The following is a 14,901-nucleotide window of genomic DNA, read 5'->3' on the forward strand; positions in this document are numbered from 1 at the left end:
ACACCGAGTCACTATAAAACAACACCCGCCTACGCACACGCACATATTCGGCTGTGGATGCTGGCTGTTTCTTTTCCACCCCGAAATGCGAGATTATTTCCGATTTTCACAGCTCCTGTTGGGAGTTTTTTTTTTCGCTCTCTCGCGCTTTTCGTTCAAACACACCAAAACATATGTGGTTTGTCGCTTGGGAAATTTCAGTGTCACGCGCGCACCAGAATTCGTTCCACGACGCCTTTGGCTGACGCACCAACGATGCGTGCACGAGTGTTTGTTTTTGTTCGTTCGATGTTAAAAGGCAAGAAACAATAAAAGACGTCTCAAACTAAAGTGAGCTTTGAGCCGGTTGGCATGGTTTCCCACCTTTGCGATGCAACTGCCAGCGAGGTTAGAGCGCAACTGTTCGCCGTTTGAACGACGCGTGTGCTCGCGTACGCGGTGTGCCGTTCCGCGCGCGCTATTTCCGAAATGAACCACGTGCGCTGAGTGCCTGAGTGGGGTGTGGTTCATTTTTACAGCGCCTATCGTTGCCCAGCGGGCAGAAGTGAGTGTAGCGTTTGTTGTGGCTTAATAGTAGACGGCTGTGAGAGATCGAATGCGCAAGGCTGAACAATAAACTTACGTGTGTTTGTCTATTATATAGCGTTTGACAAAACGCTCTCGATCGTTCTTTTTTTTTTATTTTAGTATCGTTTTACAAGTTGCGTTCCCGTTCCGTCGGCAGATGCGAGTCGGTGAAACAAACATAGGTTATACGATACCGATCGGTTATCGGTTATCGAGCTAGTAGAATGAATTCGAGAGGTTTTCTGCCCTTAGTATAAACTGGCATAAACACGCAAACTGATCCGTACATAGAACTGTGGGCACTGTATTTTGAATATGTGCTATTTAGTTGGCTTGTTTGAACGTTCAACTAAAAAGCATGCTAACTAAAAAGCGTTGAGCTATTGAATTCTGACTATATTAAAAACACTAGTTAAACTACATTTTCGTCTTCAACAAAAAATGGAAATAATTGATTTAAAAGAAGTGGCGAATTGGTTTGTTTACTCCATCCGCCGGATGCTTGGAACTGTCAAACACGCTGGAACAAGCACAAAAGGGTCGACGAAGCCCTCATAGACTCGACCGGTGAATATGACTTTGAGCTCTACTGCTCCGCTGATCTTAGGGTCTTATGCTCTATCGCTTTGCTTTCTGTTATCAAGTATTCCTCGCAAGCATGGCATCACTCTTTTTTCTCTCCTGGGATTCTGTTTGATTCATCCAAAGAAAGATTGCCGCTCAAATCTATTTTCAAGAAAATATGTATCCGTTGATTAGAAAATATGATTTAAACGGTTACAGAAAGGAATTGAAAGAGGAAAAAATGGAATATTGTAGCATCGTGTGTTGTTGGCTGAAGTTACAGTTAACAATATTTAAGAAAGAAACCAATTAAACCCATTCTTACAATCCAATGTCTTTCTTTCAAAGCTCAGAATGGTGAACAAAGCTACTCCTCATTGCGTCCAACTAAACCAAATGGAGTGCATGTTCTTCTTCCGTTTAGCAATCCAGAGACAAACCTTAAATATAAAAAGGACCATTTGAACTGAAATATGTACTTTGTTTTGCCATATAGAGGCGGTGGTTAGCGTCGTAAAAAGTACTACAATTTCTAAATACTTTTTACACTGAAGCACAACGCTAAAAAAAAGAAAAAAAACCCTTGTCACTCAGCCAAACTGTACACGTATTTCGAAAACGCTTTTTTCCGTTGTAATCGTGTGATGAATTTTACAAACATATCACCACTCCTCTGAATTGCATGTTCTATGCCCATTTTCTCCTTTCGCATTTGCATCGCAACACACACACATGACACACACAGAAGCTATGCACATATGTGGCACGTGTCAATGTGTGTTTGACGACGCAGAGACCAACGGATGTGTCATCGGAATCACACGGCAAAAAGTTTGGCTTAATTATTTCTTATCACCATTAGCCCCTTCTCCGTTACTTAATCTCATCTCTCTTTCACACAAGTTGAACGGTTCCCTTCACTCGGTCACTCCCTGCTTTCCTTCGTCTTGATTCATACAAAACCCGCCACTATCAGACCGCCTGGCTGCTCGCTGATGATAGTAATTCCGTTCAATTGAAGCATTATCAGTCTAACTTTGTTTACCTTTCAACGAAAGACCCCCAAACGATCGTCAGTTGCAATCGCATCTTCAGTTCATCACATTCGGCAAGAGGGATCGGGTCGCTCGTGAAGTTGCAAGGAGTGGAACTAACTTACCGATTGATGCAGTACAGAGCAGTGGTAGTGCGATGAAGGCAGCAATTTTGGTGATGCTTGTCTTCCAGTTGCTAGCGAAGGGAATCGCTCAGCAAAAGGAAGACTATGCGGCACACATCCTGGAGCACGTGCGGCCACAAGTGTCGGAGGTGATACAGCAACAGGCGGCGCTGGAAGTTATCGCACGACTCCTACCTCAGCAGCAGGCAGAGCAGTTCCGCGTCACGATCGACAGTTCCATGGAAAGGAATTCGTTTAGTGTGAGTATTATAGCGGGTGAATGAAAGAGAATCGTGCCATCTTCCTTACCTGTTGTTGCCTTACCAACTCAGTTGTTTAAAGGTGAGGAAGTGTCCGACCCTTCCGAAGTGCAGATTACAGCATCCAGTGGAGTCGCTGCTACCAAAGCGTTCTATCACTATCTCCGGTACTGGTGCCGGGTGCTTGTCGCTTGGGAAGGTAGTCAGCTTAATCTACCCGCGGTTCTTCCACCCGTCAATGTGACCATACAGGCTCCAAGCAGGTGAAGTAGAATAACATATCTACAAATCTTCCGTTTCTAACGATCGCTTCCCCTTTATTCTACAGTATCATCTACTATCAGAACGTCTGCACATGGTCATACTCGTTCACCTGGTGGAGTTGGCCCCAGTGGCGTCGACACATCGACTGGATGGCACTCCAGGGCATCACGCTCAGTTTGGCACCATTCCAGGAGGATCTCTGGACACAGGTCTTCCTCGAGTACAATCTAACCCACGCACAGATCGATGATCACCTGTCCGGACCGGGCTTTTTCGCCTGGCAGCGTATGGGCAACATCCGTGGCTGGGGAGGACCACTGACACCGAGCTTCACCCAGTTCGCTCACACCCTCCAAGTGCGTGTTGTCGGGGAGATGCGTCGTCTCGGTATGGCGGTAGCATTGCCCGCCTTTGCAGGCCATTTACCGGTACAGTTCCGTACGCTCTATCCAAACGTTTCGTTCGCGAACGTGTCTGTGTGGAACAACTTCCCACCACAGTACGCGAGTCCACTGTTTCTCGATCCAACCGAGCCACTGTTTGCTGCGATAGGGTCACGCTTTCTGCAGCTTACCATTCAGACGTACGGTACCGATCACGTGTACTTTAGTGATCCGTTCAATGAGATCGATCCCGCCCTGCCGAGTGGCAAGTATTTGTCGAGTGTTTCCGAAGCGATCTACAGCACCATGGTGCAGGTCGATCCCGATGCCATCTGGCTCCTGCAAGGGTGGATGTTTGTGAAGAATCCTTTTTGGAGTGATCGTGCAATAAAATCGTTTCTATCGGCCGTCCCGTTAGGGCGTATGCTTGTGCTGGATTTACAATCGGAACAGTATCCACAGTACGGCCGGACAGCGTCCTACGCAGGGCAACCGTTCATCTGGTGCATGTTGAGCAACTTTGGTGGAACGCTAGGGATGCTTGGATCGGTCGGGAACGTATTTCGCGGCATTCGTGAGACGAGGGACAATTCCACGTACACACTGCTCGGCACCGGGATTACACCAGAAGGCATCAATCAAAACTATGCACTGTATGAGTTTGCACTCGAGATGGGATGGAACGCAGAGCTGGACAGCGCGGAGCAGTGGTTCAGCGAGTATGCGGTGGCTCGCTATGGCAACGACAGCGACGAGCGAGCGCAGCAGGCGTGGAACATCTTTCTTCGCACGGTGTACGCGTTCGAGGGGCTCGAGCTAATGCGTGGCAAGTACACGTTCAATCGTCGTCCAAGCTCCAAAATTAGACCTTGGGTATGTTAATTGATGATTGGATGGATCTATATTTTCTTAAATGATTTTCTTCTTTACAAACCCCCCTTAGACCTGGTACGACGTGCATACCTTCAATCAAGGATTGGAGCTATTGCTCTCCTTTGCAGAAGAAGCACCCTGCAATCAGCTCTGCCAGTACGATCTGGTTGATGCCACTCGCCAATGCCTGCAGCATACAGCGGACGCTCTCTATCTTACACTGATGGATAGCTTCAAAAAGCGCGATCTTACCAGTTTCCGACTCCATTCATCACTGTTCCTTCAGCTGCTATCCGATCTGGACGTGCTGCTACGTACCAACGAACACTTCCTGCTCGGGCCGTGGCTCGAATCGGCCAAAGCGCACGCTGCGACGACCCTCGAGCGCCGCAAGTACGAATACAACGCACGCATTCAGATCACACTCTGGGGCCCGCAAGGCCAGATTGTCGATTACGCCAACAAGCAGTGGGCGGGCATGGTGCAGGACTTTTTCCTACCCCGATGGCGTGTGTTTCTAGGCGAGCTGGACCAGGCTCTCGCAACGAACGGGACGATAAACGATCTTAAAATACGGGATAAAATATTCCGCACCGTTGAGCTGCCTTTTGTGTCGGACAGCAAGCACTACGCAACGCAACCGTCCGGGGACACCGTACGCACGGCGCGAACCCTTTACGAAAGGTGGACCAACGATGTGCCACCGTTGAAGCCACTGCCTGGCAGCCCTGGTGCGAGACGGAAACCAGAGAAGCGGCGCAATAAATGGTACAACTAAACCGGTTACAAACGGTGACTTGTCATCATGAACTAAAGCGCACGAACGCTCCCGCACTGGGAGTGGAATACACTCGGTTTGCGTATTACAATGATCCGAATTAATGCTACATTTATTACAATTCCGTCCCTTCGTCCGTTTCTTGTTCTTCTGCTCCCCCTCTCCGTACCTTCCCGACATGGACCGTGTTCTTTTCCTCTAATCGAATCTTCATCACCAAAATGGCTAAATATCACACAACTTGCTGCTGCTGCGCCACGGGGACCACATTCTGTTCCTCCCTTTTTGGCATGACTTTGCTCCCTTTGCTTTGGTGTCGCCACGTCCAAAAAAACAAAAACAAATCTACTGTCCATGTCGGTTCTTCTATCCACTTGCAGTCTATCGAAGCAATTCCATTCCGTTCCGGCACTTTACAATCTTCCTCTGTGTGCTTCTTATAAGGCTTTAATGTGATTGATACTATCACTGCTGTGGCGCTTTTTAGTTTCACTTTCTTCGTACAAATAGTCGCCCCACCCCATGTGGCTCGTTACGCGTATGTGTATCTAAACGGAATTTAACCAAACATTTCCAGTAGTAGGAAAAAAATACCGCAATAGAAAGTGTTAGTTAATTCGCTCTCTAAGCCATTTACTACCATCCTCCCTTTGAACAGTCCTCTTTGCCGCGTCTACGGAGGGGCCTTACGTCAAAACACTAGCTAAATTCTGGAATGCAGCGATTAAACGCGTGTGTCCTTTCCGGTCCGTCCATAACATCGGGCAATGTTTGCGTGATCGTGTGTACGTTAGTGTGTGTTTTGGTTAGTGTTCTCCTTTTCTACCCCGAAGGCACTCGCAATCCAACGGTTTTTTTTATACCAAGCCAGTCCCTTCTCCTGCAGCACAATTAATACCATTTTGCGTCTTTTAAAAATGAGTTTGCGCCTGCTCCAGCTTCTGCACGATGGATTTGTAAAAGTCAATCTGCGCCCCGATAAAGTTGCGTATCGTGTCCTTCAGATGCGTATCGCGCTCCTCCCGAAAGTGGGACATCTCCGCCAGCAGTGCGTACGACATCACGTCCACGCGCCGGTTCACCTCCTGCAGCTGTCCGTTCTCCATCTTCTGCTCGGCCGTCAGCCGCTCGCACTCCTTGCGCTTCTGTACCGCGTTCCGGTACTCGCCGAGCGTGTCGGGCCACGCGGCCAACAGCCCGCGGTAGATGTGCAGCCGGTCCGAGAACGGTATAAAATCATGCTTCGGCTGCTCACCGAACAGCTGCCCGATGTTAATAAACACACCCGCCGCCTGTCCGACCGAGCTCGCGAGACTTATCTGCGTCGCGGCACGCCTCTCATCCACCGCTAGCGCTCGTGCCATCTCGGAAAATCCCTCGCCGATCCGCTGGTACTCCTTCTTCCACTGTTGCTGGAACTTTTTCGACTGATCGCCACAGATGGCGAACAGCGTCTTGACCGCCGTATCCATCTGCGGCACAAACTGGGTCGCCGCGTCCACCTGCGGCTCTACCAGCGACTGTAGCAGCGTCTTTTCCGGCGGAAACACGGACGCACAGAACATCGTCCCGACCAGCGGATCCTTCTCGGCCGTCCGCTTGCCCGTCTTCCACTTCTTCTCGTCCGTGCAGGTGAGGAAGTGCATCCAGACGCCGCACGTCGACAGGACCGGATGGCGACACATCCAGTCGACAAACTCCTGCAGCTGTACCCGCCGGTGCTCCACGAACTCCTCATCGTACCGGCCCGAAATCTGCTTGTCCGGCAGCGGTGGGATCGGAATGAGACAAAACTTCTCCACCAGCCGTTCGTGCAGCCAGTCAAAGTGCTTGTAGCGGCGCGCTACCGGGATGTTGTTAAACGACGGCGTCAGCTGGTACGCGATGAAGCTCTTCAGCCCGTTAAACTTTTTCTCCTTCTTGGGCGAATCGACCGTGACCGAGTAGGAGTCGCGCATCGGTTTCCACACGATCGCACCCTGCTCCATCAGCAGCACGTGCACCCGGTCCGACTCCGACACGTCCGGCACTGGCATTCCCATCAGATAGTTGTCGCCGGATTTGGTGAAAATTTTACCCGTCCCGGCGGCACGCGATCGTCCCCCGCCGACCGTAGTCGCTACGGAGGCGAGTGACATCGTGTCCCCGTCACCGGGCGGTGGAGCGGGCAAGTTCGCGTTGGCATAGTAGCTGGCTGTGGCGCTTTGCTGTTGATACTGTTGCTGGTGCTGCTGCTGCTGCTGCTGCTGATAGGATTGTGTCTGACCATTGGTACGCCCGGTTGCCGCCGCGGCCGGTCCAATCTCCGAGTACGTATCGTTATCGTCATCCCAATCGTCGTCCCAATCGTCCTGCTGCTCGCCCCAATCGTCCGACGTCTGATCGTACCGATTGCCGAGGGCTTGCTGTGAGCCGGATTTCGATACGCCCGACGCCGCCTGCGCCATGACGGCTGGCGGTGGTGGCATTTTGGGTGGTCCGCTGGGCAAAGACGGTGCCTCCGGGATGGTTTCTACGTAGGCCGCCGGGAAGAGGCCACGCTGGCCGCGTGAGTTCATACCCTCCCACCATCCTTCGCCGACGTCCGTGTTTGTGACGGTCAGCACTTCGTCTACCGAGATGGAAATTTCGGACGAGTTCGGCTCGCCATTGAAATCGTACAGGACCTTAACGCGCGTCATCGCGATTGCTAAAATGAGAAGAAGAAAGGAGAGTTAATTTATATCATTTCTGTTTCACTGGTATCATAGGACTTTATCGAATGAAAACCCACTGTAAGAACGTGACATTGACATTAAAATCGCGTCAATGAATAATTAAAACAGCCAAATGGATTATGTTTCCCCAGACGTCTTGTTACTCAATATTTATCGATTTGGAGGATATAAGCGAAATTGACTGTTTAATAATGCATTCCTTCCCTGTCGGGCGATACGATTAGCAGTTTTCATCTATACTGTCTGTACAACAATGTTTCCAGATTTAAGAATTTTAAATCATAGAAATAAATAGCAAACATAATTCAATATTGTATTTGTATTATTGTAGCGTAATATTTCGTTTCTTAATTCACTTTTTCTAACTATCTTTTTTTTATTTGTTTTTTTTTTGCCAAAAATTTCCTTGAAACTACATTTTAAAAATCGATCAAATCTTCACTTTATAAAACAAAAACTAGTTTTCACGACTTTCCATATTTCTAATGATAATTTACATCCGCTCATTACTTCAATTAGGAATTATGATTGATTGCTCAAATTAAAATTGTATAGCCTCACTTTCAACACGAATAACATTAGGGAAAACTCACAGATAGTAGCAAAATTAAAATTATTTAATTTAAATTAAATTAAATTAATTTAAAAATTGAAATAGAAAAAATTAAAATAAAATTTAATTAAATGTTGACCAACGTTCCAATAAATCAATTGTGCCAAAAGTTCCTTTTCAATATCTCATTGCTGCCTGATCGTACTTTAACTTGAATAAATCTTATTTTTAATGTATACGCATAAACTATACAAAAAAACCTTATTCAGTCATTCCAGCATAAAAATCAACCTAAACTGCACAAAGCTAGACACCTCTTCGCCCGAGACAACGCACCACAAGTCATTATGCTACGTACAGTTAATTATGTACTGGCTGCATGTGACAACAGCCCAACCCCCCCTTATCCGCATGCATATATAACCCTGCATACAGCAAACGTGAGATAAGGGATGAGCGTTCAAACTAACAGTAATGCACACGATAACTGCATAGGTGTGTATGTGTGCATATGTGCTTAGAAATGGGAATAATTATACCACCACTACCACCGTTTCATTCCCACTGGCGATGTTGAAAAGCACGCAACACACCACCGGGTTGGAACCGAAAATTAACGCGAAACGAATGTGTCGAAAGCTTCTACCCGGTGTGATGATTCATCAATCACCCAACCACCCCACCGATTGAGTGAAAAAGAGAGAGAGAGAGCGATGCAAACAAAAAACGCAACGTCTTCATTAGGGCAGCGAGGGGGGTACCCACCACCCATGGTTGCGCATCAGCATGCGCTTCGAAAAAAAACATGCAACAGCGGAGGAATGAAAATCCAAGCAACCAAGGGTTTGTGGTAAAGATTAGGATAATTTTTGTTTTCTTCAAAATGGGGAGAAAAACAACACCGCGACGCCGTTGTTAAAAAGAGCCGCACACGCAACGGAAACATAACTTCCGGTCGATAATACATGCATATATATGGCCGGTCGCGAGCCGATCCCGGAGCGCCTTGGGAGAAAGTGTGATCCGAAGATGAAATCAAAAGGCCGTCAAAAAACCCGCATTGTTTGATTGTACGACGCGCTTTGATTTGCATCCGAATCACTTTCTACGCCCCAAAGAGTGGTCTTAACTGCAAATGTGGGCAAAAAGCCAGTGAGTTGTTCTCTCGTGGGAATGGTTTATCGATAAGATAAATAATATCGCTACGATACACTATAGTGCGTGTCTCGTTCGTATCGCGGCCATGTAATAATGTTGTAATAATGCTCCCCAGCAACTGCACACAAAGACATACGATGACTAATGTGGCCGATCGATTCTGGTCCGATTCTGGGAATAGTTTCCACTCATGCAACTTCATTCTTCTGACATCGGTTTACGGTAGAGCTACAGACTCCATGGACACATACGGATAACAGACACCCTAAATTACACTCCCTACACTCCATTTTCACCCCCAGGGAAGATATCTCTGTCACTACCCCCACCTTTTTTCCTTAACTTTATCTCACCACATCCAGCGCTCAACAAAGCAACGTTCATGCGATCGCTCTGTCGCGCAATCACTAAACAAACGGTCGCTCTCGACCTCGAGAAGGCAACCACCGTTTGGAGAGGGGCGGGCTGGCAAAGAGATACGTGGATGGGATCCCGTCCCTTCCCCCGTCCCACCAACACTATCATCGCGGTATCATGGTTGTGCATCCGCATCAGGGTGGCTCGGTGGTGCAGCTACACAACGATTCACATTGTTTCTCCACTGCCACGGAACCGCGGGATGAGCTTGATTCAATTAACGAGCGCACAGAATCCGTCCACACTATCAATCATCTAATCCCTTCGTATCTCGCATCCAACACGCATTAAAAAAGGGGACGGTGGTGGTGAGTAACGAATTGCGTTTCAGTGCTTTGCCCCCGTGTATCCTTTCCGTGGTCAGTCCGGACAGAGTGACCGGAAAATCCATCCATCCCCAAGTACGACGTGTACCGTGTGTGCGGCTACTTTCTTCACGCCGAGAATAGGCGTATCCCTTTTTACGTTGTTCGCGCCGGTCGTATCTTTGTCTCGGTGCGGTTGAGGGGAATAATAAAGCTTTTGACCTTGTACCCTCTGTCACGACGTGGTGAGCATACAACGCTTCGCTAAGGCAAAAGGCACGATGAGGTAGACCCCGCGTGGAAAGAAATGATTTTATCACTCACGCTAATAGGAGTGCGGCAAATTAAAACCAGCTTGCAAACAACATCCAGCGGGCTGTAAATAGTGACGTCAACTTAATTAGCAGTGCACGAACACGGGTGTTGCTGCTGCTGCTGCTGCTGATCGAATCATCCAAGAATGCTGCTGCTGCCGATGACAAACTTGGTGTTGTTTGGTCCCTGTCTTTGCTTGTTTTTTCTTCCTTTCTTTCGTGCACTGATAATGCGCACTGTATTGGTTTGAACGCTATTCTAAGCAGCGCCAATTGTTTGTAAAAATGTTATCAAAACACAACACTTTGGCTGGGGGGAAAAAACTGTAGTCACGGTTCCACTTTTGCACTATTGGTCGATCTGTTTTTGGCCTCGTCTACGATTGTGTTCTGTCAAAGTGCGGATTGCCAACAGCGCATGCGGCGAGATCAGCTCAGCTGGGCTCGTTTGACGTTTGCAGGTGCGTCGTTGGGACACTTGTTGGTTCTGCTAGTGTGCGAGCAAACATGAAAAGTGGGATAAATTGCATAGATGATACAAATTTTAGAGAAAGCAAATAAAAGTGCCGGACAGTTATCTGCTTTTATTGCCTTAAGACTTCATGGACCTCAAATTTTTACGATTACTTTTTGTCTGATTAAGGATATTTGATTTTGTTTTTATTTTTTATTGTAAATTCAAGTTTCTAGTACAATTGAACTATTTTTTTTTAATCAAATTAGTAACAACTTAAGAGTTTGCTGATCGTGTACCATCAAGCACCAATAATAATAACGAACAGTGTAGGGAAAAGCACTACATAATAATTATTTAATTATAATATTTTATGTGTTTAAAGTCTGCTAGCTTTTAAAAGGTAAAAATTGTTCAAATTTATTTTTAGTTCAATTGTCGAACGATTATTTATTATCACACGCTGCTACTGCTACAACTAGAGTAGGTGTACCAATTATGGACACCTCATCCATGAACCAATTGTTGTGCTATGTGTGCCAACTGTTGTGCTAGCTGTGTACCAATTTTTGTGCCAGTCCAAAAATTGTGCTAGAATTGTTTAATGTATCAGAATTGATTTTCAACACTAAGGTGAATGTTTTGAAGAGATTTACAATCACAAAATTTGATAACCAGATGTTGAAAATCAGTAAAATTTAATGTTTTAAATATAAGGTTCAGAATCTCAATTTTGTACGATATTTCACGCGAAATGACACAACTGGTTTTTGTTATCTGACAGCAAAACTTGCAGGCGTGGGGATAGCACAACAATTGGTACATTACAGTTTTTCTTGCATCAATTGTAGTGCAATATTTCAACTCAATAAAATAATAATTAACCAATATTTGCAATTCAGCTGTTTCAGTGTTAATGAATCATAATCGAATTTTTAACATAATTTGACATAGGTTCAGTTTTTTGCTCATTGATAAGCAGTGGTTGATTTTTTGACAGTGATCATAATTATTGTAATTGTTTGATAAATGGACTTCGAAACATGGTGAAACTTTTAAGAAAATAAGGAAGAACAATAAATTTTACGAATACGTTGATATGAAACCGCAAATAACCAGATTATTTCCCAAATTTTGATCTTTTGGCCGATAGCACAACAATTGGAGCACCTGCCCTACGAAAAATTAACCCAAATCCTTCTTCAGTGTCCCTAATTGTCTTTTACCTACTGTACCAACTGCTGAGCTAACCTGACATTTCGTTGTGTCAAATCCCGTTTTGTTTATTGTTGTTTACACGTTCCTGCCAGCATGCGCAACCGGTAGATTTCTTGCAAAACAGAAACAGAACAGGAATGCAATTTTCGTTTCCAAGCATTCTAAAACACTTTCTCAAACGAACGGCACGCTCCCTACACTCCAGCACGATGGCGCTGAGCCGCTTCGAGTACGTGAAGCAGTTCGAGCAGGAGGAAAGGCTACTCCCGAACAGCTGGATCGTGGTGCGCATCGATGGCAAAGGCTTCCATCGGTTCTGCAACGTGCACAGCTTCAGCAAGCCGAACGATCTGGACGCCCTGCAGCTGATGAACCTTGCCGGCATGACGGTGCTGCAGGAGTTTAACGAGATTGCCATCGGCTACGGCCAAAGCGACGAGTACTCGTTCGTGTTTCGGCGCGAGGCGAGCGTGTACCAGCGGCGCCGGGACAAGCTGGTCAGCTACGTGGCCAGCCTGTTCACCTCGGCGTACATGTTCCACTGGAAGCGCATCTTCGACGGCCGATCGATTGCGATGCGCTATCCGCCCTCCTTTGACGCCCGGGCCGTCCTCTACCCGACGGACGAGAACCTGCGCGACTATCTCAGCTGGCGGCAGGCGGACGTGCACGTGAACAACCTGTACAACACAACGTTCTGGAATTTGGTCGCTTCCGGGTTGAGCAATTCCGACGCGGAGAAGCGGCTGCAGGGGACGTTGGCGAGCGATAAGAATGAAATCCTTTTCTCCCAGTTCGGCATCAACTACAACAACGAACCGATCATCTACCGGAAGGGTACCATTTTGCTGCCCAAAAGCGTCGTGTCCAGCGAGGGCAAGAAACAGCGACTGATCGTGCCCATCTTTGAGGATCTGATAAGCGACGCATTTTGGGCGAAACATCCCGAGATACTGGATAAGAAGGCAAAAACGGATGAGCTGTACGATTTGGGAGAAAACGAGGCGCAACCCGTCGTTCGGTATCAGCTCGAGGTGCAGGAACGGCGTAAGGCAGGCATGAACAAGGCGGAGACGGGCAACCGTTTGCTTGCAACTGACCATAGCTAACACTAATGACTCTTGATTTATTATATAGCCTAAAAAAACACGCTAAAACGAACTAACAGCAAATAAAGTCTCGATTGAGCTAATCGTTAAACGAAGCCGGATGGTTTGCCTGCCCACTCCTAGGGCCTAGAATTTCATAGAAACATTTTACACTGCTCACAGCAGGGCAAATCATGCGACACGCAGTGACTGTAAAGGAATTGCGGATTGCGTCATAAGAGTGAACCGTTTGGAACCCCACAAATAGCACAAAATACTTACAATATTGTGACACAGTTGAGGCAGATCTTTTCCGGGCAAGTGTTACAATTAATGCCACAGTACTCGCACAGCTCCAGATTGCAGTTGGTGCAGTCGGCGTGCACGATCGACATCCGGTCGCACTGGCGACATTTCCTGTCAGCCTTCTTTCCCAGCCAGGAGGAGGTCTGTGGCAAGAAGAATTCTTTCCTTATTTCAATCGCCTTACAGTACGAGCCCATCCCACACTACTTACAGCATTCATATCGTAGTCTATTTCACCGCTGCCAAGCAAACGGACGGCTTTCAGCGACGCCTTCTGATCGATGACCAACTCTTTGTCCTGGTTCTTTGCACCCTGGAACAGCAAGCTGATAGTTTTGGCTGTAAAGGAAGGTCAAAGAAACCATTGCCATTAGTGCTTTGCTTCTCCCACTGACCGCCAGCACCACCGGCATCAATTTACCCAGGATGCGCTTCATTTTGTTTGGATCCTGCTGGTCCATCATCTGCTGGTTGACGAACGTTTTGCGCTGCAGCGCAAAGCATCCGTCGCTTTCGTTGGACCGCAAACGCTTCCGGTTCGGATTTGCGTTCATCGTCATGCTCATTGCCTGACTGTTGCACCGACTGCTACACCGAATTTATTGCACAAAACTAAAACACAAACTTTCGATAACGAGGAAAAATAGCCCGCCAAATACACCTGCCGCCGTGTTGTTGCTTGCGGGCGCAAAGGTAACGCCATGACAGCACAACAAATGATCTGTCAGTTATGTGCAACAGTTGATTCGTACCACAGATGAGATGTTTTAAAAATGGCGTTACTCTCGTAACGAATCTTTATGATTTCGTAACGCAACAAGGGATGTGAATGTTTGTTCTGCCTTTTTACAATAAATGTTTTTTTTATATGCGTAATCAATTAGTTCGACCATAAGTTACTAGCTTAGCTGTGAAGGATTTTAGAACTAAGCATAGGCAATTTATTTAAGGAGTCATTCGAAGCGCTGGTCTAGGCATCGACATCTGTGGCACGATACTTTAGCAGTCTCTCCAATTTCTTGGCTTCGCGGATGACATCGACATCATCGCCAGGACAACAAAACAGCGAAAGTGTGCGAGGCGTACACCCGACTCAAACGCGAAGCAGCAAGAATTGGATTGAGAATCAATGCGACGAAGACGAAGTAGCTACTTGCCGGAAACTCAGACCACCATGTGGGAAGCAGTGTATTAGTTGATGGCGACAATCTCAAGGTAGTAAAGGAGTTCTGCTATCTCAGGACGGTCGTTGCTTCGGACAACGACATCAGCAGCGAAATCCGGAGACGCATTGTGCATACTATGAGCATCACCGGCTGCTGAGATCCAGAAGACGTCGAGCCCGCACGAAATGTGAGATATATCGCACATTGATTCGCCCGGTGGGCCTCTATGGCCACTTCTTCTTCTTCTTCTTTGGCTCAACAACCGTTGTCAGTCAAGGCCTGCCTGTACCACTAGTGGGCTTTGGCTTTCAGTGACTAATTGATTTCCCCCCATAGCAGGATAGTCAATCCTACGTA

General features: G+C 47.1%; 5 protein-coding genes across 8 annotated transcripts in view; 2 read left to right on the forward strand and 3 right to left on the reverse strand.

The window, feature by feature from the left end:
* The window catches only part of LOC120956745 (uncharacterized), a 31,310-nt gene extending 30,842 nt beyond the window's left edge, over positions 1 to 468 (reverse strand). The window contains exon 1 of one of the 3 annotated variants that reach the window (XM_040378457.2): positions 364 to 468. The gene's annotated coding sequence lies outside the window, so the exon portion shown is untranslated. The remainder of the gene's footprint in view (positions 1 to 363) is intronic. The other 2 variants (XM_040378459.2, XM_040378458.2) reach the window with 2 other exon arrangements.
* Positions 469 to 2,080: 1,612 nt separating this feature from the next.
* LOC120956388 (alpha-N-acetylglucosaminidase) lies at positions 2,081 to 5,442 on the forward strand. The gene is made up of 4 exons (XM_040377811.2): positions 2,081 to 2,550; positions 2,623 to 2,813; positions 2,879 to 4,070; positions 4,141 to 5,442. The coding sequence occupies exons 1-4, from the start codon at positions 2,323 to 2,325 to the stop codon at positions 4,846 to 4,848; spliced, it is 2,319 nt and encodes a 772-aa protein (XP_040233745.2). The 5' UTR covers positions 2,081 to 2,322; the 3' UTR covers positions 4,849 to 5,442.
* On the reverse strand, positions 4,926 to 10,717 carry LOC120956389 (sorting nexin lst-4). Of its 2 annotated transcripts, none has more exons than XM_040377814.2 (2): positions 10,323 to 10,717; positions 4,926 to 7,537 (listed from the first exon to the last, which is right to left on the reverse strand). In XM_040377814.2, exon 2 carries the CDS (start codon positions 7,527 to 7,529, stop codon positions 5,760 to 5,762), a length of 1,770 nt encoding a protein of 589 aa, XP_040233748.2. In that variant the 5' UTR covers positions 7,530 to 7,537; positions 10,323 to 10,717; the 3' UTR covers positions 4,926 to 5,759. The 2 variants fall into 2 exon arrangements, with proteins under 2 accessions (XP_040233748.2, XP_040233747.2); XM_040377813.2 differs by lacking the exon at positions 10,323 to 10,717 and adding an exon at positions 9,606 to 10,287.
* A 1,279-nt stretch (positions 10,718 to 11,996) lies between these two features.
* Positions 11,997 to 13,188, forward strand: LOC120958749 (probable tRNA(His) guanylyltransferase). The gene has a single exon (XM_040381750.2). The coding sequence runs from the start codon at positions 12,122 to 12,124 to the stop codon at positions 13,091 to 13,093; it is 972 nt and encodes a 323-aa protein (XP_040237684.2). The 5' UTR covers positions 11,997 to 12,121; the 3' UTR covers positions 13,094 to 13,188.
* Positions 13,069 to 14,095, reverse strand: LOC120958750 (uncharacterized). Its single transcript, XM_040381751.2, has 4 exons — positions 13,800 to 14,095; positions 13,590 to 13,717; positions 13,355 to 13,521; positions 13,069 to 13,282 (listed from the first exon to the last, which is right to left on the reverse strand). The coding sequence occupies exons 1-4, from the start codon at positions 13,942 to 13,944 to the stop codon at positions 13,228 to 13,230; spliced, it is 495 nt and encodes a 164-aa protein (XP_040237685.1). The 5' UTR covers positions 13,945 to 14,095; the 3' UTR covers positions 13,069 to 13,227.
* Between the last annotated feature and the right edge of the window lie 806 nt (positions 14,096 to 14,901).

This window comes from Anopheles coluzzii, chromosome 3 (genome assembly GCF_943734685.1).
Source record: "Anopheles coluzzii chromosome 3, AcolN3, whole genome shotgun sequence".
NCBI lineage: Eukaryota > Metazoa > Arthropoda > Insecta > Diptera > Culicidae > Anopheles > Anopheles coluzzii.

Bases quoted from the DNA above. Each gene is read 5' to 3' on its own strand.
- LOC120956388 (XM_040377811.2), top strand. From the start codon at position 2,323: ATGAAGGCAGCAATTTTGGTGATGCTTGTCTTCCAGTTGCTAGCGAAG. The intron at 2,551-2,622 runs GTGAGTATTATA...TTACCAACTCAG, and splicing joins TGGAAAGGAATTCGTTTAGT to TTGTTTAAAGGTGAGGAAGT. The intron at 4,071-4,140 runs GTATGTTAATTG...AACCCCCCTTAG, and splicing joins GCTCCAAAATTAGACCTTGG to ACCTGGTACGACGTGCATAC.
- LOC120958749 (XM_040381750.2), top strand. From the start codon at position 12,122: ATGCAATTTTCGTTTCCAAGCATTCTAAAACACTTTCTCAAACGAACG.
- LOC120956389 (XM_040377813.2), bottom strand. From the start codon at position 9,828: ATGCGGATGCACAACCATGATACCGCGATGATAGTGTTGGTGGGACGG. The intron at 7,538-9,605 runs GTGGGGGTAGTG...TTCTCATTTTAG, and splicing joins GATAAAGTTAAGGAAAAAAG to CAATCGCGATGACGCGCGTT.
- LOC120958750 (XM_040381751.2), bottom strand. From the start codon at position 13,944: ATGAGCATGACGATGAACGCAAATCCGAACCGGAAGCGTTTGCGGTCC. The intron at 13,522-13,589 runs GTAAGTAGTGTG...TTCTTGCCACAG, and splicing joins TAGACTACGATATGAATGCT to ACCTCCTCCTGGCTGGGAAA. The intron at 13,283-13,354 runs GTAAGTATTTTG...ATTCCTTTACAG, and splicing joins CTCAACTGTGTCACAATATT to TCACTGCGTGTCGCATGATT.